At 41.7% G+C, this 23,822-nt stretch overlaps 1 protein-coding gene across 2 annotated transcripts in view; it reads left to right on the top strand.

Annotated features, from left to right (window-relative positions):
- The first annotated feature begins 1,233 nt into the window (after window positions 1-1,233).
- GALNT7 (polypeptide N-acetylgalactosaminyltransferase 7) overlaps window positions 1,234-23,822 on the top strand; it is a 68,569-nt gene continuing 45,980 nt past the window's right edge. For both annotated transcript variants that reach the window (XM_053941661.1, XM_053941662.1), the window contains exon 1: window positions 1,234-1,359. In XM_053941661.1, the coding sequence (XP_053797636.1) occupies window positions 1,234-1,359 (126 nt within the window). The remainder of the gene's footprint in view (window positions 1,360-23,822) is intronic.

The raw sequence follows: 23,822 nt of genomic DNA, 5'->3' as shown, positions 1-23,822 counted from the left end.
CACTGCATTTGTCTACGTTTCATACCTTGACCTTACAGAATAAGGAAGAAAAAAAAAGACATCATGCAGTGCTACAGCACAAGTTATATGAATAAACAAATACTTCTGTGGCTAGGTGTGTCCAACTACATAGGTCACTTAGGTGTGGGTAGTTCTTTCCTCCAAAGTTATCCTGTTCAAGGTGTAATATCTTGTTTTGTTTCTGCAGTCCTTATCATTGAAAGTTCAAGATCATGGATCTGATACCCTCCTGGTGTACATAAGAAATAGAATGGAAAAACATTGGAGCAAGGGGATAGTACTGAATACACAGAAAAAAACAGAAGTAGTATTACATTGGAAGTACTGGTTTTGCATCACTCTGGTTTTTGGAGAGCTTACATTACCAGTTTCTGTGCATGTGTGCGTGCACGTGTGGCACTCCTTCAAAGGAGGAAATAGGATGCCTAACTTTTAGTGCAGAAAATTAGTAACAAAATAACACACAACCTGTGGGGCTGATAGCATCTCTGTAATCTTGTACTTAATCTGCTATCCCCAAGAAAAATCTGTTGACTTTCCAGTTCTACTCTGCCCAGGCTGCACACAACAATTAATGGGCCTGCGTTACCCTACGCCTATATGACAACCCCTGAAGTTAAACGTTTGCACCTTAATTTTTACAAATCGGTGCCCAAGCAGCACTGCCCACCCAACCGGGACAGCCAAAACGCCACTCGAGGTGTCCCACTGCTCCCCCCTTTCCCGGAGGGCTGCAGGCGCGGCTGGCCGCAGCCGCGGTCCGGGCGGGAGCAGGTGCACGGGAGCGCACGCCCGGCGCTGAGCCGGGGCGGGGGCAGGAGCGAGCGGCGGCCCGGGGCGAGGCGCTCCCGCCCCGGTGCGGAGCGGCCACGTGGAACCGCGCGGCTCCCGCGGCAGCCACTTCCTGCTCCGCATCACCCCGGCCGCTGCGCCCGGCGGGGAGGCAAGCGCGCAGCCCGCAGCCTACCGGGGCGCCGCGGGGGAGGGAAAAAAAAAGAGGGGGGAGGAAGAAAAAAAAAAGTTTGTACGTGCGGCTGCGAGAGGACAGCCTCCGCAGGCGGGCGGCTGCCGGAGAGCAGCGGCGGCCGGGGGAGGCGGGGGAGCGGCGGCGGGGCCGTGCCGTGCGGTGCCGCGGGGGGCGGAAGGCGGCCGGTGCGCGGGGCCGGGCGCTGCGTGCGCGGCGGCGGCGGGAGGCAGAGGGCGGGCGGGAGGATGCGGCTGAAGCTGGGCTTCCTGCTGCGCGCCGTGCTGCTGGCGGGCAGCTTCTTGGGGCTGCTGCTGCTCTGGTCCTCGCTGTCGCCCCGCGCCGAGGAGCCGGATCTCCCGGGACGGACGCGGGTGAGTGCGCGGCCGGGGCGGGCGCGACGGAGCGGGTGGCGGGGCCGCCGCCCGGGATGTGACCGGCGGCGGCTGCGGGCGGGCGGGGGGCGGCTGCCCGGGCTGCGGCCTGCGGAGCCTTGCAGGCCCGAGAGGGGAGTGCGGAGTGGCGGGGCCGGCCCCATCCGGCCCCCGGAGCCGGCGTCCCTGCCCGGGCGGCGGGGCCCGGGGGCGCCGTGTTTCGAGGGGGCCCGGGCGGCCGAGCCCGGCCGAGGTCCGGTCCGCGCCGCCCCGCCCGGCTCGGAGCCGCCGCAGCCCCCCCCCCCCCCGCCCGCCGGGAGCGCGCCGCCGGTGTCCGCCACCGGCACGGTGGTGCGGGCAGCGTCCCGCCGGGGCCCTTCCGTCCCCGGGACCTCCCTGCCGCCGGTGCTCTGGGCATCCGAAACGCGTGGGGTCGGCTTCCCTTTGGGGGTTTTCCATCCCTAAATAACCGCGCCGGTATCCCCCGCGTAAGTGTCCCGCAAAGGTCCCCCAGAGCTCCAACAAAGGGTGCAGGTGTTCCCTCGCCAACTCACCTAGCTGCCGCGGATCGGCTTCCCGACGCTTTATTAACCTAAGGGCAGGTTTGGCCAAGGAGAAGCAGCAGATCAGGTAATTTAAGAGCAGTGCACGGAAAGCCAAAAGGCACTGGATTTACCCAGCTGGTGGTGCAGGTCTCCCATGCCGAAATGGTGGGAGCACAGGTGATATGCGAGGCAGGCAGCGCTTCAAATAACTTCCAGAAATGCTTCAGGAGGTCAGACGAACAAATCTGCAGTATGAGTTTTGCCATGGCCTTGTATTAGGTGAAAATAATCTGACCCTTTGACACCAGGGTCTTAGAAGGAGTCAAAGTAATTCTTCCGTTTTCACCAGATGTTTTAGAGTTCAGGAATATAACTGGACTTAAGGGGATCTGCTTGAAGTAAGATTAGCCAAGATTAAAATAATCTTGGTAAAGTCATAAAATTTTCCAGTGATAATCTTAAAAAGGGATCTTTTATTATGTGTTCACTAATGATCTTGGACCTCTCTAATGGGCTGCTTCAGATAATTGTGTAAGGCAAGTGAGTCGACATAACTCTTGTTTTTGAAAACTGGAAATGACTTTGGACTCCTTCAGCTCTGTCTTCTGAAGCTGTTACAGTTTGCTGTGTCTTGGCAGTTACAGCTGAGATAATAGGCCATAGCGTTTTTTTTTGAAGATAAGCAGTTTATTAAGTGGTGAAGTTTCGGTAATCTGTTCTTCTAGACACAATGTGGGATTTTCTGTGGAAAAATCTTGAGGAATTTATTTGTATACCTCTGAAGAAAATGTGAGGCAGTACACATTTTGCATGAAAACCAGTCAAATTATTTTTCGTGCTCAGGAAAGGACTGTGAACAGACATTCAAAGCGACAATCTCAGGGGAAAAAAATGTGGTTGCGTTGCTGTGTAGGGCAGTGACCATCTTCAGGTGCTTATTCTGGCGTGGCCCTGAAGTATTGTAGCCCTGGTGTGCGTGTGCTGTAATGCATCATGCTGTCCTTTCTCATGACCCTAAAGGCTTTTGTTCTGAGACTTCTGAGCTGAACCCTTGTATCCACTTCCATTCACGTGTGAGGTCTAATTCAAAAGTCTTTTTTAGCTGGTTTGTGTACCAGTAAAGGAATTGCAAGAGTGTTTACTGTCCTACCCCTGATAAAGCAGCATTCTGTCTTGATTGCCTGGTCTTGACCTGAGGAGGAAATATCCATGACAGCCATCTCAGGAAATAATTCAGTCTTTGTTGAGAACAAATACAATTATATTAAGTAAACACTGTCAAAGATGAAGTCTAAACAGAGTATCTGATTAATTAGCTAGATCAGCTGTTTACTTGCCTTTGTGATATATATGAGAGTAACACATGCTGCTTCATCATTTTCTGTGGAACATTATTGTTATTATTGAATTCATGTTTTGGGTTGGAGTGCTTTCCACCTCAGAAGCTGCTCAGGTAAGGGATATGAGTTATGAAATGGTAATGACTGTGTTTGCAACTAGCAGTGTTCTGGCATATTACTGGGAGGCTGTCAGAGCCCAGGAATATGTCCAGAGGTTAGAACCTGCATACCCTGCATTGCGTTAGGAGATGCTGAGCTGACCCCCTGAGCTGAGCTTGTATCTTGGAGTGTGCTCACCTGGGATCAGTGTGTGCCTTGGTACAGCTTCAGCATAAGGGAAGTAGGAGTTAATCCTAACTGCTTCTCAGAAATGCAGTGGTGTGCTCTTTGTTCAGTCATAGAAATGTGTGTGTTTGCTCTGTTGTCAGTTACCCAAAAGTTTGTTAAGCTAAAGATGACAGATAAATCTTCTTCCCAAACAACACCCTCCTCCCTTTTCTTGCACTAAAACCTTTAACCAACAAATATGAAATTCCTTGTCAGACAGTACCAGCTTAAAATAGAATTTAGTGGTTTTTTAGCTAACTTCAGGCAGTATCCTTTTCCTCTCTGCAGTGTAACCCTAGGCACTTTTTAATAACACCAAAGCATCAAAGATGCAAAGATGAAAAGATTTACTGTGTTGTTCTTTTTTATGTTTATAACCTTCAAAGCTTTCCTGCCCACAACAGCAGACAATAGGTAATACAGAAAATCTTTTTGTGTTATAAATATGTACCTTTAAAAAAATATCTTTTCAAATATTGTGGAGTTTTTTAACTGATTTAAAAAAATTCAGAGGTCTTTTGGAAAGTAAAAACGATTAATATACAGAGAGTTTTCAAAACAAAAATGAAAGTGGAGAAGTAGGAAGGAAATGAGAACAAAGTGGTATAACAGTATTACAGATAGTTGGAGATAGTGCCTTTCTTTCCAGCAGAAGACTCACTGACACATATGCAGAAGTTGGGAGGACAGAACTGTTCTCTGGGTAACCTCACTTGGAACTTCCTCCAAGAATCCATTTGAAGAAAACATGCTTGTGGGATTTGGAGTGACAGATTAAGTATTTGTTTGCATTATCAGAAATATATAAAGACAAACTAACTCTGATCCTTAAGAACTTTCAGTTTCCAATCTAAATCAAATTGAAATGGTGAAAATATATCAAGGTCTGTTCTGAGAGTCTTAAGTGCACATCTGCTTTTGTATAGATGATAGTAGGGGTTGCAAGGCTGTGAGAAAAAATGAGGTAGAATCATTGATTTGATTACTATGTTGTGTCTTTTGGATGCTTTCTGATACCTTCTGGTCTTCTGGATTAAGGGGTCACAGTTCTGCAGCCAGCAGGAAATGATTGAGATCATAGAATCACAGATTGTGTTGAGTTGGAAGGGACCCATTAGGATCATCAATTCCAGCTCCTGGCCCTGTGCAGGGCACCTCAGGAGTCACACCATGTGCCAATCACACCACTGAGGCCATTCATGGTAACAAGATTGCTGTAGGGATCCCAGCTACAGTATTTGTTGTTCTCCAGCGAGATGTGTTACTAATGATCAGCCTCAGAGGTACAGCCTTAAAGCTGCTGTTGTCAAGGAGTAGGTAGTACAGCAGGCAGAACCAATGGGCTGAAACAGTAAAGAAAGATTCGTTACTGAAAAGTTGAAAGCTTGTTTACAGGAGTAAATGTACTGTAGGTCAACTTTAACTCTCCAAATCTGACCAATTACAAATGACCCTATTCATTTGTCTGTATGAAGGACAGTAAGAAGGAGTGTCCAGTGTGTTCCTAGGGTCCAGAGGGAGATTAGTGAGGTAGTAAAAAATTTGCTGGAAGTGTGTGCCTGACCTTGCACACGGCAGAAATGTAGTGATGAGACTGCTAAACCCACAAAATAAATTCCGTAGTCTGTCCTGTTCACAGGCGTAATGAGGAGAATTTCCTGGAAGTTTGGCACAGGCTGCTTGGCCTGTGGAACCTGGGAACCTGGTGCTTCAGATTTGAAGCATTACAGTAAATTCAGCATTTTCCATAGCCACAGCAGCTGAGCCACCAATGGACTTGCCATACATTTAAGGCATTTGATTTTGTGTCTGTAAGTGACATGATTTTACTGGGATTTTGTTTAGGTCTTGTTTGCTTACCAGTAGTTCTCAGACTTTCTGAACTGTGTTGCAAGGGATTTTTCAAAGTGTGCCATGAGTATTTGGACCACAACTGTCCCCTTCCTCCTACCAGCCCTGAAAGTGTGCACGTCTGGGGTAGCAGATGTGCTTAACAGGAGCTTGTGAGGTCGGTCTCCCACCCTTAGACATTTACATTCCCATTTCCCTGCCAGGACAGCTAACTGTCCTTGCTGCCAGATGTCACAGCAGCCATGCCAGAATGAGGGAAGAGTAGTTGCCCTTGCACAGGGAGAGGAGGCTTTGCTGAGTGCCCTGCTCAGGTGGCAGTTCTAGCACATCCCTCTGGTTCAGGAAACCAGATGATGATCTTGCAGCTGGGGCTGTGGGCCTTCACCAACTGCCAAGTTTAAACATTACAATTCCCACGTGGCCAATAGAAGGTGGAGAATTTATGATGTGGAGGCAGAAGCTTTAGAAAAATAAGGAGAAATAAAAGCTGAATGGACATTTTCTGAACTTTCTGGTGACACCCCTTCTCCCCCACTTTAAGAACTGCTAATATCCTGTATACCTTGGCTTGATTGTTACTGAGATCTTAATGACAAGTTGCAGACTGAACTTGAAGTGTTATTGTGGTTTAAATTAGATTCTTTGTGTGGAAATCCCAGAGGAAATTGTTCACTTTCCCTTAAGGAGTAAGTGTGCTTAGAACAGAAACTGAGACACAGGAATTTGCAGTTGATATCATTACTGGAGGAAAGGCAGGAATTGAAATAAGATAAAAAATCTGATGTAAAAGGGGCAGTGGTGTTCAGTAGTGAAAGGATTTGAGTTTTCTGAACTTGGTAAAAATATGATGCATGGTGGTACCATGCATAAGTGATTAAATGACAAAATAATCTCTCTCCAATTGCTTTGTATAGCTATCTATACATAGGTCACTTTTTAAACTGGTTTGCCTTTCTGTAATTAAGTGACACCAACACAAAGGACACTGCATCAGCTCTGCTACTCTGGCATTATCTAAAAGCTGAACACAATCATTCATCACCTGGGTTTGAAAAGCTCAGGGTGCAGGGCTAGACATAGCCACGCTGCCTTCTACAATCAGAGCTGTAATAAGTCACCACTTCTTGTGTGACATTCTCCAGAAATTAACACCTTGCGTGCTCAACAAGTTTTGCTTGAAGACTGTGTGCACTGAGGTAATGAGCTTGCTATAGCCAAAGTATTGCTGTTGTAGAAAATAACCATCACTTCTTACTGTAATCTTTTGTGTTGCTAGCAACAATAATAGGCAAAATGTTTTCAGATATTAAATGGTATTTTTTAATATGTGTTTTTATCTAAATTTGCTTTGAAAAAGCTTGTAAAAATCTATTACCCTTGGGAGAGTATAAAAACCTCAATCCCTATCATATTAAAAGGGAAATAATTTGACAAGTGCTTCCAGTTATGTTGCAGAATCAATGACCACAGAGCAAATAATGTGAAGAAATAGGGGAAAAAAGAAAGCCTATATGATACCTACAATTTAGTATACATATATAAATAAATTATGTTAGAAATTTCTTGAACTCTCTTGTCATTCAAAAGCATTAGGTAAAGAACTCGTTATCTCAAGACTGTTAGTTATGTATATGTCTACTCCTTTTTAAAGGGTAGGTTTGCACCATATCTATGTATGTGACAAGATTCCTTTTGTCCTATTTTAGCCCCAGGTGTTATCATTTGTGAATAATGTAAAAGAACTGAACAGCTGAAAAATCAAAGCTCTTTAGCTAAGACTGGCATTTGCTTTTCAAGAGCCCCATTGCAGGAGAAGAGGGATCCAGGGTATCCAGGGAACATTTGGCAGGATCCCCAACATAGAATGAAAGGTGACTTTGCACACTTAGCTAAGATAATGCAACAAAACCGTAGCAGTTGTGTCTGTTTTGGGGATCACACAGGTAAAACTATTAATCTGTTGTAGTACCTAATGAATAAACTGTAACACCACAGAATTTGGGATCAACACCATCGACTGGGTAGTCTGTAATTTGTGGTTTGGGGAGAAAAAAAAACAAAACAGAAGTGGTAATTTGTGCTGCTTAGGGGCCAAATAGTGGGGCGTTGAAAATAATATGTAATAAATTCCTCTTTTAAATGAAATTCTAGGTAATAGTTAACTCTCAGTTTTAAAGCTAGTGAATATGGATGCCTAAGCTAAAATAGTAGAAATTCTGATGCTAGTAAATTTCATTATTGCAAAAGACTCATTGGGTCATCAGGAGGACAGCATTATCCAGAAGTAGATATGTAGATTTTTTTCCACATGGCCAAGCAGCATTCACCTTCCCTAACCCAAGCTCAGCAGCGTTAAAATTGCTTGTATTGAGCTGACGTTCTCTAATCAAAAATGACAGTGTCTTTGTCCTATTTTTGTCAGATATTAAATCAGCATTACAGGAGACTGCCAAGTGGAAATAGGGCAGGATAAGCTGTTACGTTAATAGGTTTGACTTCTACCTTGTGGGGGGGCTGGGAGGATGCTTTTTACAGTATCTAGGCCATATAATCTGAGAGGACTTTTAAGTCTGACGACAGTTACATTTAATTACTGGATTTGCTCTGTAAGTATGGAAAACAAATGTCTGCTCTGGACGATTAGTTTACAATTAGCAACATTAGAATTAGCAACATTAAATACTCACAGAGTATTCTGAGTTGGAAGGGACACACAAGGATGATCAGGTCCAACTCCCACCCCTGCACAGCACTATCTCTGAAAGTCACACCATGTGCCCGAGAGCGTTGTCCAAACTCTTCTTGAACTGTCAGGCTTGGTGGTGTGACCACTCCTCTGGGGAGCCTCTTCCAGTGCCCAACCACCCTCTGGGTGAAGAACCTTTTCCTGATAGCCAACCTAAACCTCCCCTGACACAGCATCAGGCCATTCCCTCGCATCCTGTCACCAACTGGTGCTTTTCCAGCTGTGTGATGGATGTTTTGTCCAGATGGATGATGAGAGGTGGTATAAAAAGCTTTAGTGAAATCCTAAAAGATTACATTGACTGGCTTCCTTTGATCAGCTACTTGGGTTACCTTGTCATAAAAGGAAAGTCAGATTTGGCAAGCAGGGTTTTGCTCCCCTCATGAAGTCGTGCTGGCTGTGACCAATGACGGTGTTGTCTTTCTTCCAGAATAATCTCCACAACTTTACCAGTCACTGAAATGAGACTGACAGGCCTGTGTTTCTAGGGTCCTCCTTCTTGCCCTTTTTGAAAATTGGAACATTGTTAACTGACTTCCAGTGAACTGGGATATCTGCAGATTCCCAAGACCTTTCAAAAATCACCCAGAGACAATTTGTGATGACATTCTTGGATAACTCCCATCAGGCCCCATATATTTATATGGATCCAGCTGGAGCAGCAGATTTCTCAGAACTTCAGGGTCAACTCAGAGTTTAACGTTTTCACAGCCAGGTTAGTCCATCATCGGTGTTGAAGACAGAGGCAAAGAAAGCATTGAACATCTCCACCTTATCAGTATCCCTGACTGTGAGGTAACCATCCTCCTCCTGCTGATGTAATTTATGCATTGCCTTTTGATAATGTATTTTAAATAAATAATTTTATTGTCCCTCCCAGTTCTGGTCAGCTTCAACTCCAGTAGAGCTCACACTGGTCAAAAGGCCACCTCCTCCAAAAGTTTTCTGTAATATTTTTGTGACTCAAAGGGAATTTATCTTGCTTGAATCTGTCTTTAGCAGTGCACCTCTGCCTCACAGTGCATTAGGTTAGACACAGTTTTGATGAGTGAGGTTCCCCCCCAGTACTAAGTGCAATGCTCAGGTGGTGTGTTGAGGAAGGAAGATGTCCCCAACAAAGGGGAGTAGTTAGCAGCCAGCAGCATGCTGTGCTACTGTTTAGGCTTGCATTTGGGGCTTTTCTGGCTTTTCACTTAATAGTGAAGGTTGTAGAAGAGAAAGCTAAACTCAGTGGGTTTCTATAAACTTAAATGGTTTAAGATTGTGTTTTATGGCAGATTAGGATTTATCAGTTTAATTATAGCCTCCTCCTCTGTGAAGGAGTTTGTGAGGAAGATATGTGCTTTTGTGGAAAAAGTATTTTGTTGTTAATAGCTGTACAAAGATATGGAGGAGAAAGCTGATACTTGTATTCTACCTTTGTTTTTCAAACAAGCATTCATGGTGTGTTCCCCTTGCTTGGGATCAAATAATTTTGAAATGTTTGCTTATTCATTGGAATATAATTTGAATTGTCAGTTCTGAAATTTGAAAAAAACCCAAAACAGTGTTAGCTGTTTTTGAAACAGGTCACTGCTGTCCTTCCAGGTGCATTTTATAGTACAAAATTCCTATTTTCTGAAAATCCATGGATTCCCTTGTGGAAATAAAATAATTTTCTTACCAGGCTGCATACAGACATTATTACTGAAACAAAAATGACTACTTTTGTAATTAAGAAATGATGCTTTAAAAATAATTGTATTAATCAGGAACCAAGCCTGCTTCTCCCTGCATAAGCATGCCTCTTTGCAAGAGAACAAATTACTCTTTTATTTTTTCTCTCTATGATGGCTGTACTTCTTTTAGGTTTCTCTTATGGTGTTTTCTTGAATCCCTCATTCTAATCCTTGAATGTGGGAACATTTTTTAGTATTGCTCTTGCTTTCCTAGGCTACAATGTATTTTCCTTTGACTTCCCTGTGGAACGTTCAGTTGCAAATAGCAGCAGTCAGCACTGATGTGTGAACCTCTGAGCAGTAGGAGAGAATTGAAGGTAAAAAGTATAAAAAACAGTACACCAGTTTTGCATGCTGTTTACATGTGGAAAACTTGCTTTACAGGTGACAGTCTCAAAATATAATTGTTAATGAAATTACAGCATGAGCAGATGGTGCTCAGCCCACAAAGTTTTGTACTTATTTTTGTTGTCTTTTAAGAAATTGGCAATGAAAATGGCTCAGCAAGAGCTGTTCTGATGTGAGTTGATCTTTTTAATAAGGCAGAAAGGTATTATTTTAAATACTGTGTTTTAGATTAAAAATACAATATTTTTAATGAAATCAAATATAGTCTTTTTCATATTCAAGCATTTTTGCCACAGTTTGGGGATTAAAATCTGCTTTGGTTTTAACCTGCAGTAAAAAAATTTCTTTTTAAGCATTAATAAAGGAACAAAGGGCCAAAGCATAGCATCCTGTTTTATTTCTCAGTTCCTGCCTTTATGGATTTGAGATATTGAGGCATTGTCTGTCTTGAGTTATTTAATAAGAATTCTATCGATGACAGAGAATTATTTACCATTTCAAATTTGCTGCAGAAAATGTCTCATCTGCAATAACGTTTTGAAGCAAAACCTTATAAAAGTAACCAAGCTACCTCTTAAAGAAAGTTCCCTTTTATTCCAGTTGAGGAAAGAGGATCAAGAAAGGAAGAATTAAGATAATGGGATCTTCAGAGAAAATTAATTGTTCTCTGCACGCTTTAGTCTTGAAACAAGTTTTACTACACTCTCAGTTAAATGAGGCCTTGAAGTCAGCTCTTCAAGGCTTGTAATATATTGCTTTTATTGGACTGCTTCTCCTGCTCTGGCTCTGCTATTCCGTCTCCCGCAGTGTTATTCTAAAATTTCAAAGTCTATGAGAAGCTTTAAACCACAGCTATGAAATATATCGGTTTTTTTCTCACCTCTTCCGTGTTTTCCACCCTTATTTCCCTCCCCTTTATGAAGTATGTTCCGCCTGTACAGAGCCAAGACCTTCAGCAGCAATAGCATGGGAACAGTGTCTCAGTAAACAGCAGAGATAGAAAGGTGCAGTAGGTGGAGTTTTGTTGTTTGCTTCTTTTGATGGAATATGAGATTCTAGCCATAGGAAATCTATCACCCACTTCTAATCGCAGCCAAGAGCCCTTAAATACAGAACAATGCTTCATGGGTTTCCTGTGCCTCAGCTCTTGTTGGTGAGTGGTAAGAATCTCCTGCTGCCTTTTGGATAGCTTTTTGGAGATCTTCAGCTTCAAATTTTGATATTTCAGTCAATATAAGTAAGGTACTCCTACAGCATGAGACTTACCAAGTTAGTAAACTGGTACTCTTGAGTATTCTCTGTAGAGGTAGTCCAACCCTGGGTGTCTGAAGTAAGACTTTGAATTAGTTCCTTGGATGCATATGTGGGATCTTGGTGAGTCTTCTGTCCCTTATTGTGCTTACTTAAATACTTGTTTATTTTTTTATTTATGTGAACACTAGAGGAAAGTTTGGGCTAAGAAAGACCAAGAAATGTTAACCTGACAGTGAGGCTGCATAGCTCTTTGAGTAGTTCCAGGCATAATGTCATCCTTCAGGGTCATCTGAAAACCATCATCAACGAGAGCAGCTATCCATGATGCTGGAATCAAGTCTGGGACAAGAGTTTGATGCCAACCTTGGGGTGAATGGTTACTCTGGCCCAGCTTTGGCAGTGGATGATGAGACCCTTAAGTGCTCATTGACAGAGCAGTGAGTAGGTGTCCAAAGTGTCAAAGTCATCACCATTATTTTGTGTAGAGAAACAGTGGGGGAGAAATCTCTGTAAGACGCAGAGTTTCTGTCTTGGAGAGCAGGCTTACCTTTTGCATGAATAGGCACATCAGTCATCTCTCAGGGAGTTAACAAGTTTTGCTTCCATTATTATCTTCTACCAAGACTGGGGATGACAGGGGAGTTGTCAAGCTGTTGTGATAAAAGGGAGCAGACTGCCAGGATAGTTCATGTAGCTTTTAATCTTTGTGTATGCCTGAGGGGCCTTGGGAAAAGAAGATGGCAGGGAGCAGGCTGGATTAATTTTTCTGGATGAAATGGATATGTCCTGGGGGTTGGCCTACTTTAAAAATAATTAGAATTCTTTGAAATCTGTTGTCCTTGAGCACACTTCATCTGTCCTATGTCTCCTTTGCTCTGATTCTCATATGCCTAGATCTTGTGGTTGAGAGATGCTTTGTGCCTCTTTGGGAGGCATTTGTTTTGATAATATTTCCCAGGGGTACATAATTTCCAAATCAAAGCTGACTTGTGTGTACGTGTGTGGCGAGATGCACACGGGGACTGCAGGTAAGCAGAGGTACCCAGTTATGATTTTGCTCTTAAGCCAAGAACAGAGAGGCTGCTTGACTCACAGTGAGGTGATGCTCAGTTCTTAACATTTATATTTACTGGAAATTATGATGTGGTTTTCTTCTTTAAAATAAACTTTATAAAATAATCCTGCATGTTTGCATCAGGTGACAAAGGTATGGTTGGATCCCTACAAGGAGCCTTGATGGTGATCACTGATTGACTGCAGCCAGCACAAGTCCATGTTAGTGTAGTGAGATGCATTGATCTTGCTTATATCTTGGTTATTTCATTTTCTTATTCCAATCTCATCCTCATCTGAAGGATGACTATCTCATTTTACTTTCTTTCTTTTCTTCCTGCTCATTCTGTTTTTTTTTCATCATTAATTCGTTGTGGGAATTTGGGCAGTTAATTAGGCGTATTCTCACAACCCCCTGTTCAACTTAAGAATTGCTTAAGAATTTTCTTGCATTGCAGTAAGGTATTAAGTGACATGGATATCTGGAAGTAAGGAAGAAAGATAAATGGTCAGACTTCTCCTCTTGACGTTATAATAGTTTGGGCAATATATTTTCCAATGGGTTTGTCTCATGCTAAGGGTTTTATGTGAAAAATAAGTTTTCATTTTAAACTCTACAATTCATGTCTACAGTTAAAGAAGACTTCACAGCCTTAAACATTAAGCACCAAAGTTTTTACTGATAGACTTGGCCAGTTAGCATTGCTGTAAAGGAGGGGCAGATTGAACAGGTTTTTGAACAGGTTTTATTTTGTATGATATTTGCAAGAATTTATTCTGTACTGATAACTTGTCAAAATACTGTTTGCAATCTAATCCCAGCAATCATAATTTTTCAGGAATGGCTTCACAGCTGTTAATTTCTAAGAAACAGACAGAACTTTTATCTATAATTTATCTAGCAACCATAATGTACTACTTAGTGTTACCAAAGGCATAATGTTGCAAGCAGAATTCATTATGATTTTTAATGTTAAAAATATATTTTATTAGCTTAGAAAAATAATGTTGACTCTGATGCCTTAACATGTTCATTGATGAGAATGCTTTTGAATGTCAGAAATAATTGTTTGTTTTTTTCCTTGTTTTATTCTCCAAGCTGAGATTTCTTTATTGTAGAGCATCATACTTTTTATGTATTTCCTAAAATACATGGGCATTTATTTTAAAGCCAAGTATTACTGATGAGGAAGTCAAGATTTCTGATATTCTGTAAGTAATTTTGGCTTTATATATGGAAACTTTTCAGCAGTATATATTTAGTAGATCTATTCATAGCCTACACCAAACCCCAACAACTTTCCTGTAGGAAGCCCATTTTCTGCCCTACATGTATTTATTAATTCTGTCACTTCTTAATGTTCCTTAAATGCTTTTACACTGTATAGTCTACAGTATTCAAAGAAACTTTAAACTATGTGAAAAAGACCGGTTTTGGCAACTCAAATGTTTTATAACTGGTGCTGATTTTATCCCAGTGCATGTTAACTTCCATAATGTTCCTTTACCTTAATATGCTTATTTTGAAGTTTTGGTTCCTTAACTTATTTTGTCTGCAGACTGAAGACATACCAGCACTAGGCTGACACATTCCCTAATACCATTTCTTATCTAGCTGTAGTGGCATAAAAGACTGGACACAAGAGTGAGAAAGTACTCTGAAGGGAGTTCTGCCTGACATTTGGGTGCACTTTCTAAGGAAAGGGTAATTTTGGACACCTAGAAATATGTGTTCAAATTATCATGCTGTGAAAAGTCACCAGTTCTATATATATTTTTTAATGAAAACTCTGTTGAGACTCAGAGCTTTCCTGAAAAGTGAGAAGTGCCCTCTCCTAGTGGAGGGCAACTGCTGGCTATGCATGTCTTCCCTCTCCTCCACGAATTTAAGAACATGTAGCTCTCTCCTTAATTCTGTAGTAAGAGATAAAATAATCCTATGTGTGTAGATTTGGCTTGAAAGGGAAGAAGAAAGGGAGATTCATGTCACTAAGAATAGAAACATACTTTGTTGTGTAGAGCATAACAGTTCTTCCTGCGTTACCATTAATACCAGAGGAATCCTTGGGAAAGCAGTAATGGGCTTCTGGGGAAGAGGAGCAGCATGCCTCACCCAGACCACTCTATCTGTTTTACTGTTGTAGGCTTCTCCTACTTGGATTATTTCCAGTTGGATTATTTCTGATACAGGATCTGGGTGTGATCAGCTGGGCAATTCTACTGGGTTTTTTTCTGTTGCTCTTAGTACACCATGAGTATCTGACCCTAAATGCATTAGGGACATAAGTGTGCTGCCTTTCATGCCTCTGCTTTCTCAGCACAGCAAGTGGATCTCCTCCAAAAGAGAAGAAATGTTTAAGGAGAATAACTTGGTAAGGAAGGTTTGTTGGCGTTTGTTTTGTTCACAGAAGAAACAAAATAGAATGGTTTGGATTGGAAGTGACTTTTAAAATCGTCTGGTACCAACCTCTCTGCCATGGGAAGGGACACCTTCCACAGGACCAGTTTGCTCAAAGCCCCATCCAACCTGGCCTTCAACTCTTCCAGAGATGGGGCATCCACAACTTCTCTAGACAACCTGTTCCAGTGCCTCACCACCTTTGCAGTAAATAATTAATTCCCCATATCTAATTTAAACTGACCCTCCTTCAGTTTGAAGCCATTCCCTTGTCCTTATAAGAAGTCCCTCTCCCTGTCTCCTGTAGGCCCCTTTAAATACTGGAAGGCTGCCCTAAGCCCATCCCAAGGCCTTCTCTTTTCCAGGCTGAACAGCCCCAAGTGTCTCAGCCTGCCTTCATAGGAAAGATGCTTCATCCCTCTGGCCCTCCTCTGGACTCAGTGTAGTGTTGTAGTTGAGTTGTGTAGTCTTGTTTTAAAGGTGCAAAAGGACCAACCCTCCCAAGTCAGGCAGCTGCTGTCTTGCCATTCTGCACGTACTTGTTCTCCCTGGTGTCCCTCAGGGGTGCTGAGAGGGCTCTGAGGACGGGCAGCCCTGGAGCCCCCTGTGTGCCTGTGCACAGCTAATGGTTGTGGACAGCTGCAGAGGCAGCAGTGTCCTCTGTGTATTGCTCCTCCCAGCCCAGGCACTCTGGTTTTCAGCTACCCCTCGCTTCCAGCAGCTTCCCCCCTGCCCCACTCCTGTTTTGAACTAGCTCAGTGCTGCTGTTTACCCTGCTTATGGATGCCAAATTCATTTGGCGTGCTCATGCAGCTGTCTGTGGAGAGTCCTTGATCCAGCTCAGCGTGTGGGTGTAAAGGTGCTCGCGTTGGCACACGGACAGGACAAAAATGCACGGTGTGGAAGTAAGCTGACTGCAAAAATGTAGCCATCCCACTCCATAACATCAGCCTGAAATATCCAGCATCTATCAGACAGAGATTTAAATCCAAAACAAATTAGCAAAAACAAAACCAAAAATTTAAAGGCAGCTCATTTGCAGCAGCTAAAAAATACAGTTTTCATAAATCTTCTGAAAGAACTAAGTGCATCTTGTAATTCATATTTCTGCTGTTCCACAGTTCTCATTACAGCAGAGATGGAAAATATCCCCTTCAGGTTTTGCTGTATATCTGCAGTGATGGGAAGATAAATATCCCTGTAATGCATCAGTGTTGACATTCAGAAGCCTTCCAAACTTTGCTTTTTAAATCAAATGGGAAAGTTAGCTTTGAGCCTCTTCACTCTGTAGGAAAAATGGGCAAGTGATTTTTTTTTTTCTTTTGCAACATCTTATATAAATCTGACATCCATACTGTCAGGAATTACAGAACTGGAAGTTCTATACTAAACAAAAGAAAAATATGCTATTTCCAGGTAAAACACTATGTCTGAAGCAACAGCTAATGCATGGACTTATGCTGTTCTATTGAAATTATTAAAAATGGAAAGGTGCCTAGTACCTTATTTTTAAGCTGTTGGTTTTTTAATTGAAGTTAATTGAAAAGCAAAAAGTTCTAGGTTTTTGTGGAATTTTTGCATTGTTTGTTTGTTTGTTCTGCTTTATTTATATCGTTTACTGGAAATGTTTATTGCAATAGTGAATCAATCTGTTTTTTTCTATCTTAACTTACAATATTTGTCCAAGTCTATATCGGATCATAAAGTAATGTATTGAGAAAATGTTGATTCGGATAACTTGCATATGATAGTTTTAAACAGAGCATAAACCTCTTGTGTTGTGCAGTTGTCATTTGTGTGTAAGAACTTCTCAAAAGAAAGCACATCATCCAAAAGTGTGTGATTATTGGCAGCAATAGTAGTGACATGGTTGACAACCATGGGAATGTAGGGTCTCTTACAGAAGAAGCTCTTTTATATTGCTTTTCCTTTACCATTTTCTATATAAGAATTTTGCAGTTTATTGAACAGTAGCAAAACTCAGTGGATTTGTGTGTGTGTGTGTGTGTGTATTTTGATTACAGTATCATCTTTGTTGATTTTGGTTTCTTCTGCTGATTCTGTTTTGATGTACAGTAAACAATTCTGTACTGTCCTGTTTACTGTCCTGTCCTGGTGCGTTTGCCAGTTCATCCTTCTGTGGTATTTGATGCCTAATGTATGTAGCTTCTCTCTTATACTGGAGAGTGAAATACTGACAGTTTTTCTCTTTTGCAGTTCCTCCTCCTGAGAGGCACTGTCTCACTCCCCAGTCAGACTAAAGTGTGAACTTACTCTTCGCTTTTCAGCTGCAGGCAGGTTTTGCTGTGTTAGAGACAGCAGACTCTCTTTCCCAGGGACTGCAGAAGGTTTTGAATTGAGTTTTGTGACAGGCTTTAACAAAATTGTCTTTGTTAGAAGTTAAAGTGCAAGGCTAGCATGTAAAGGTCTTGATTCAATGAACTGTGTTCCAATTTAAACACCCATTTAATGAACTGGATAGATCATAAGTAGACTTTGTAATGTCTCTTCTATGTAAGATGCAGTAAGTGGAGGGCACAGTTTTCATTAATGCAGTTATTAGCAGCTCTATTTGAAACCCACAAGTAATGCACATGCCTAGGGCTTTTGGAAGTCACTCCAGATGGAAACAGCATTACTGGGGTGATTATACCCTGAGGAAAGGCTCACTGTCATTTTGAGATCAATTTTTAGCCAATGTTCCATTCTCAGTGTTTACATGGAGAGTCTGAATTGCCAGAACTCCAGATTTCATAACAAAAGTGTTAACAAGAAGTTAACATTTGTTGAAAGGATTGCAATGCTGCAGAGAAATGCCTGTTGCTATGCTGGTTGGATGGTGAGAGTATCCTGCAGACAGAGGCACCGTGCTGAGAAAACTGATTTCCATTGTTCCGAGCAAGAAGGTGCCTCTTGCATCTCTGTGTGTGTTGTACACCCATTAATTTGAACAGTGGAATGCTGCAGTCCCATTGCTAAGGAGTCAGTGCAGATGGGAGAATGCTGTTCACTTGCATCTTCCCCAGATGTGTGGTCAGAAATGTCAGCCATAGTGTACCTGAGCTGGAAACACAAAGATCATGTTAAAAGTCTCTTCTGGATCTCCCTTATGTAAGGACGTCACCTCAGAAAATGTTCAGGGCTAGAAGTTAATCCTTGGTGTCATGTTAGGAGAAGGCAGTGGGATATCAGTTCCCAGCGCTGACTTGGAGAGTAATGTTTTGATCATTAATCTCATACAGCTTCAAGTTTATATTGTGGCACCACCATGGATCATCTGCACTGACAAAGTAAGTGTCAGGGCAGTCCATTATTTGAAGTTCAGGTGCAGCGTGGTTGCCTTTCTTATGGACCCCGTGGTCTCAAGGTGCCCACAGTGGCTTCTGTGCTCCAAATAAAAGATACGGCATGGCAAGTGCAGAGAAATGTGCAAAGCTGAAAGCACAGGCTGGTTTAGTGGAGCCCATTTAGAAAGTTTGTGGATTATATTATAGCATTCTTGCTGGCTATCTAAAGGATGCAGATGCCCCAGCTGTGCTAACACATTACATGGCTTCTAAAGCAAAGCTATAAGATAGGTTTTTATATTCATCATGTTTACCTCAGAGCAAAACAAACAATATCACTAGCTGTATGTGTCACAGAAAGAGTAGTCTATTTTCCAAGATAGATTTGTCTGTTCAATAAATGGATTTTTTATTAGCTTAGTGTTGATGCAGGGTTTTTTTGGTTGTTTTTTTTTTTTTTTTTCCTTTTTATGCTTCAAATTCATGTGCCGTGTTGATTTTTTGGGCTTTTTTAAGTATTTGAAGCAGATAAGAACTTATCTTACCACAGTGGTTCAGTGGACTATAACTAATAGTATAACTAAAAACATTCTTCTATGTAGGAAAGACCAGGAATGAAGGGCCAAGGAAAGATGAGATCAAATCACAGAGAATACAATTGATCAGAAGTTACTTCCTTTCTCTTGTCTAGTCAAGCTGTACACAAGGTAATTACATAAATACTCTGAATTTTTGAAATCTTTTGGGAGTTCAGATGGAACTTGCAGAAGTGGGTTTTAGACTGTATATATAATTTGCATACAATGCAGTTTTTGGCTTTAGCTGGCTGTTTCATTGCAGAAGCTTTCAAAATGGTAGGGTTCATCAAATTCTAAAAAGCAATTTTAAAAAAAAGACAGACGTAGACTGTGGTAAAGCTTGAGAATGGTTACAATATTTCAAGATAAAAGAAAATCTAATCATGCGGTTTGCTCCTTAATAGCAAGAAATATGAAATGAGATTGACATATCTGTCTTTAAAAATGGAGGCAGTCAAGATACAGCACAGAAAACTGCATCCCTTGATCAAGTATGTCCACTAGTGATGGATTTATTGTCTTGTAAATGTCATTTACTTGCTGAGTTATATAAAAGAAATGCATGATTTTTAAATATCCATCTGTCCCAGATGATTGAGAAACAAGAATGAAATTCCTCTGCAGGCTTGAACCAGTGCAGTGTTCATCATTTATGCCTGGAGAGCCACAGAAGCTGGCCTCAGCCACTTAGAGCATGACAATTGATGATAGTTCTTGTTTCTTTCTGAGGCTTTTTCTGAAAAATAATAGAAGTTGGATTTTATCTATAGTAAAGTTGTGGATTATATATTGTAACCATTTTAATTCAAAGTGAGTGCTTGTGTTGTGGTTTAAGCTCAGTCAGCAGCCAAGCCCCAGGCAGCTGCTCCCCCACTCCCCCACCAGTGGGATCAGGGAGAGAAGTGGATCGGTAAAAGTGAGAAAACTCAGAGGCTGAGATGAAGACAGTTCAATACAGAAAGCAAAAGCCAAGCACACAATCAAAGCAAAAAGGAATGAATTCAGTGCTTCCCATGGGCAGGCAGGTGTTCAGCCGTCTCCAGGAGAGCTGGGCCCCATCACAGTAACTTAGGAAGACAAACACCATTGCTCCAAATGTTCCTGCCCTCCCTTCTTCTTCCCCCTACTTTATATACTGAGCATGATGCCATATGGTCTGGAATATCCCTGTGGTCAGTTTGGGTCACCTGTCCTGGCTGTGTCTCCTCCCCAGCGTGGCAGGATGAAAAGCAGAAAAAGGCCTTGGCTCTGTGCAAGTCCTGCTCAGCAATAACAAACACATCTCCACATCAGCCCTTTGTTCAGCACAAACCCGAAACACAGCCCCAAAGCAGCCACTGGGAAGAAAATTAACTCTACCCCAGCCAAAACCAGCACAGCTTGTTTTTACCTGCTTATCTCTACAGCTTAAAACTGAATTACTTAATTTTTGATCGTTTCAGTCCAAAAGAAACAGTTTTTTCTACTTCTTTCTTCAGTTTATAGAGAACATTCATAAAATGGGCTTGGTCTTGGTAAAATTAAAAGCCTTGCTACTTCCTAGTCCACTGTGTAATAGTGCTACACAGGAAAAGAAAAATAATTTTTGCTTTTTGGAATGAAATGAAGCTGGACAGAGGACATCTTAGAAATTCTTAAAAATTCCTAATGTCCATATGAATAAACATGAGTTCTATTTTTAAGATCTCATTGAAACATATGCATAAAATGAAGGATATTCCTAGAGTGAAACAGAATGTGGAAGGAACAATGACTCAACTAGAAAGGCCAAAAGCTTCATTTAATGTTGAAATGTAGTGATGAGAACAAATCTTGTATTGAAGCTCTTGAGTGATGCTGTGTTTTAAGCCTTTTCATCTTGGAGGGCACAGCTTCCCAGGATAAAAGGATGAGAGAGGTTTTTGGGATAGGAAGGAGATGTTTGTTATTGCTGAACTATTAAGAGCTGTGGAATAAAGTTCTTAGCAATTGTAGCAAAACACTGAGTGTAAGTGTAGTACTGGCTGAGCCCAGCTGCCAGGCAGGGCAGACAATGTAGTGCAGCTGAGGATCACAGAGCACGGGAGTGAAATGAGAAATCAAAGTCCTCTTTTGCTAGCCTCTCATTGCAGTGCAACAACAGTAAAAAAAAATTCAATGCATTTTTTTAATGAAGAGGGTAAGAAATACTCCAGGAGTCATGAAGACTTGAAATCTGGAGGCCCTTTTGCATTTTACAGTCAACTCAGCATAGAGATGATGCAATTGTTCATGTTGTTCTTAATACTCATAATTTTTCCAGTTAAGCATTCATAAAATCCCTCAAAAAAAGAAAAGGACAGTTGTCCTTTTGTCATAGACAGTTGTCTAATTATGATATGTTTCCCTTTCTTCTCTTGAATCATAGGCCGAAAAGGTGTTAGTTATTCCAAGTATTGTGAAGCAATTTGCTATAGCTTAAGTATGCTTCTGACTAAACATTGTTTTCAAAACCTGATTGTATTGCTCCAAGCCACATAGCCCTGGGCAAATGTGGTGCTCCTAATCACTTGGAGGAGGGAGACAGGATAAAAGCATTCTGCGTTTTGTGCCATCATTTCTGCAGTCCATTTTTCAGAAGAGATTTCCTGATATTTATCTTTTGCCTGGAAGAAAGAGTTGGAAAAATTTCTTGCCTTCACCTTCTGCCCTTCTCAAATAGGGTAAGTAATGGCATAATCTTCATCAGAACATTGTAAGCAAAACTGGAAATTTGAGAGAAATGAAAAGGAGAACAGAAGGTGGTGGCATTTGAACTAAGTACACAGCAGTAAATGTTTACAGAAATGAGCAATGATGATATTGGTTAGAACCACCAGAATTCTGAGTATTTGGAGATTTCCCATAGCCTTCATCTGCTTAAACATTGTTCTGGAGTTGGCTGTGTCCCTAGAAGCCTATTTCATGCACTTTTTTTTAGAAATGCCTTGTTCTTATGTTGCTTTACTCCTCCTGTGATACCTACAGCTGTTGGCACATCAGCTTCAGGAGAAAGTCACCTTGCTGATCATCTTGTGCAGCAAGGCACCCTCTAGGTTGAGGAGTTGAAAAATAATTATTTTCATTATGTTTTTTAAGTGAAGAAAAGGTGTGCATAGATGCACTGTGCATAGATGCAACTTGACATCTCCTGAGACTTGATGTGGAGAGTGGCGTCAGGTAAAGAAGGGAAACTACAGTTGATTGGGTCTTTAGTGTCTCTGCTGTCAAGACTAGACAAGGAACTAGACTTTTTCTTGGAAAGACAGGTCAGAGTCTGATGAGCTTTGCTTACCTGGAACAGATTTTCTCCCTGGTGCTGCAGTAGAAGAACTGTACCCCAGGGCTTGGTGCTCTCCTTCTCTTCGGCCTCTTCATGGGGCTTGGCTGTTATCATAACAGCATTCTGAACAACTAAAATACAATAAAATGTCAAATGTCTGGATTTAGCATGAAATTAGTCAACTGGCATACAAATTAGTTTGTTTGGTTTTTTTTCATTTGTGTCATGTCTCATCTATGGTGTAGTAACCCATATGGTGTATTTGAGGGTAAAGATAACTAACAGGTGCTTTTCTGTTGGCTTGGAGCTCTGAGTCACTGCAGTCTCTGTTTAAGAATGAATTAATATGGGTGATACCCTACAGAAGTTTGTGGTTGAACTACCATGCTAAATACATGTTAATGACAATGTAGGCTGCAGTATGTAGAGATGTATTTATCTGTTGGACAGAGAAAAAAGGAAGGTTATGGGTGTTTAAAAAGCTGTTGGTGGCACACTGTTCTACAGTCACTGGGTCAGCTGGTGGTTTATTAGATCAGTCTTAAGTGCTTAACCTAAACTGACTTACCTTGTGTGATGTACAGTATTTCTCTTTCCTCAATTTGTATCAAGAAGAGAGCCAGGATCAATGCAGGCAGGTCCCTTGTGGTCTCTGGTTCCTTGGGCACCAGACAAATTGCACTTAGATGTAACAAAGAAAGCCATTTAATTAGCAAGGAGCAATACCACACCTGAAAAGATGCAGTGTGTAGGGAGATACTTGCTTTTATGCTTCTTTGTTTTGTCCTACTTGATCAAGGCCAGGTTGGATGGGGCTTTCAGCAGCCCAGTCTAATAGAAGGTGCCTATGGCAGGGGGGTTGGAGCTGAGAGATCTTTAGGGTTCCTTACAACCCAAGCCATTCTGTGTTTCTATGATTACTTCAGCTTCGTTGGTCTAATTGTAATAAACTTGTAATAAATTCTTGCTATTCTGAGTTTAAAGGTTTTCTGTCATCTTTAGTGTGTTGTCTGTAAGGAGAGGATTTAAGAGGCTTTGGATCATACTTCTGTCTTATCAAGGGTCGTCTGACAACTTTTCTGTTATTCTGCAACAAGCAGCTGCAAATATGGTTTTGTGCTCTTTTTATTGCACAGGTTACTAGTGCCAACATGTTTTCATTTCTAGAGCATGGATGAGACTGAAATACATCCCCTTAGGTAATGCAGCAGCTTCATTTATGATTCAGTTTAAGAATATTTGTTTTAATTGGAAGTGATTGTAATCTTAATGATAAGAGACTATTTTGCTTAGTTCAAAACTAACCTTGAGTTACAAAATCAAGGGCAGATTTCTTTGATATCAGTTTATTCAGGTATTTATCTGAACTGTTCTATTTTTGATCTCATTAATTGCTGTCCGGATTAGATGGTACTCTCCATAGCCGCATGGAGAGGTACAAAGAGAGTAGGTTTAGATCAGTTATTAGGGGAAAAAATCTTTCCTGTGAAGGTGGTGAGACACTGTAATAGGTTGTCCAGTGAAGTTGTGGACACCCCATCCCTGGAGGTATTTAAGGCTAGGTTGGATGTAGTTCCAAGCAACCTGGTCTAGTGGAAAGTGCCCCTGCCCATGGCAGGGGGGGTTGGAACTAAGTGGTTCTTCAAGGTCCTCTTTCAACCCAAACCATTCTATAAGTCTATGATTGCTTGCAGTTAGCTCTGCAAAGTTCTTGGGCTTAAGAGGGGGCTTTGAGTGA

Source organism: Vidua chalybeata, chromosome 4 (genome assembly GCF_026979565.1).
Source record: "Vidua chalybeata isolate OUT-0048 chromosome 4, bVidCha1 merged haplotype, whole genome shotgun sequence".
Classification (NCBI taxonomy): domain Eukaryota; kingdom Metazoa; phylum Chordata; class Aves; order Passeriformes; family Viduidae; genus Vidua; species Vidua chalybeata.
The sequence above is the reverse complement of the archived record's forward strand: the minus strand, read 5'-3'. Positions and strand labels throughout refer to the sequence as shown.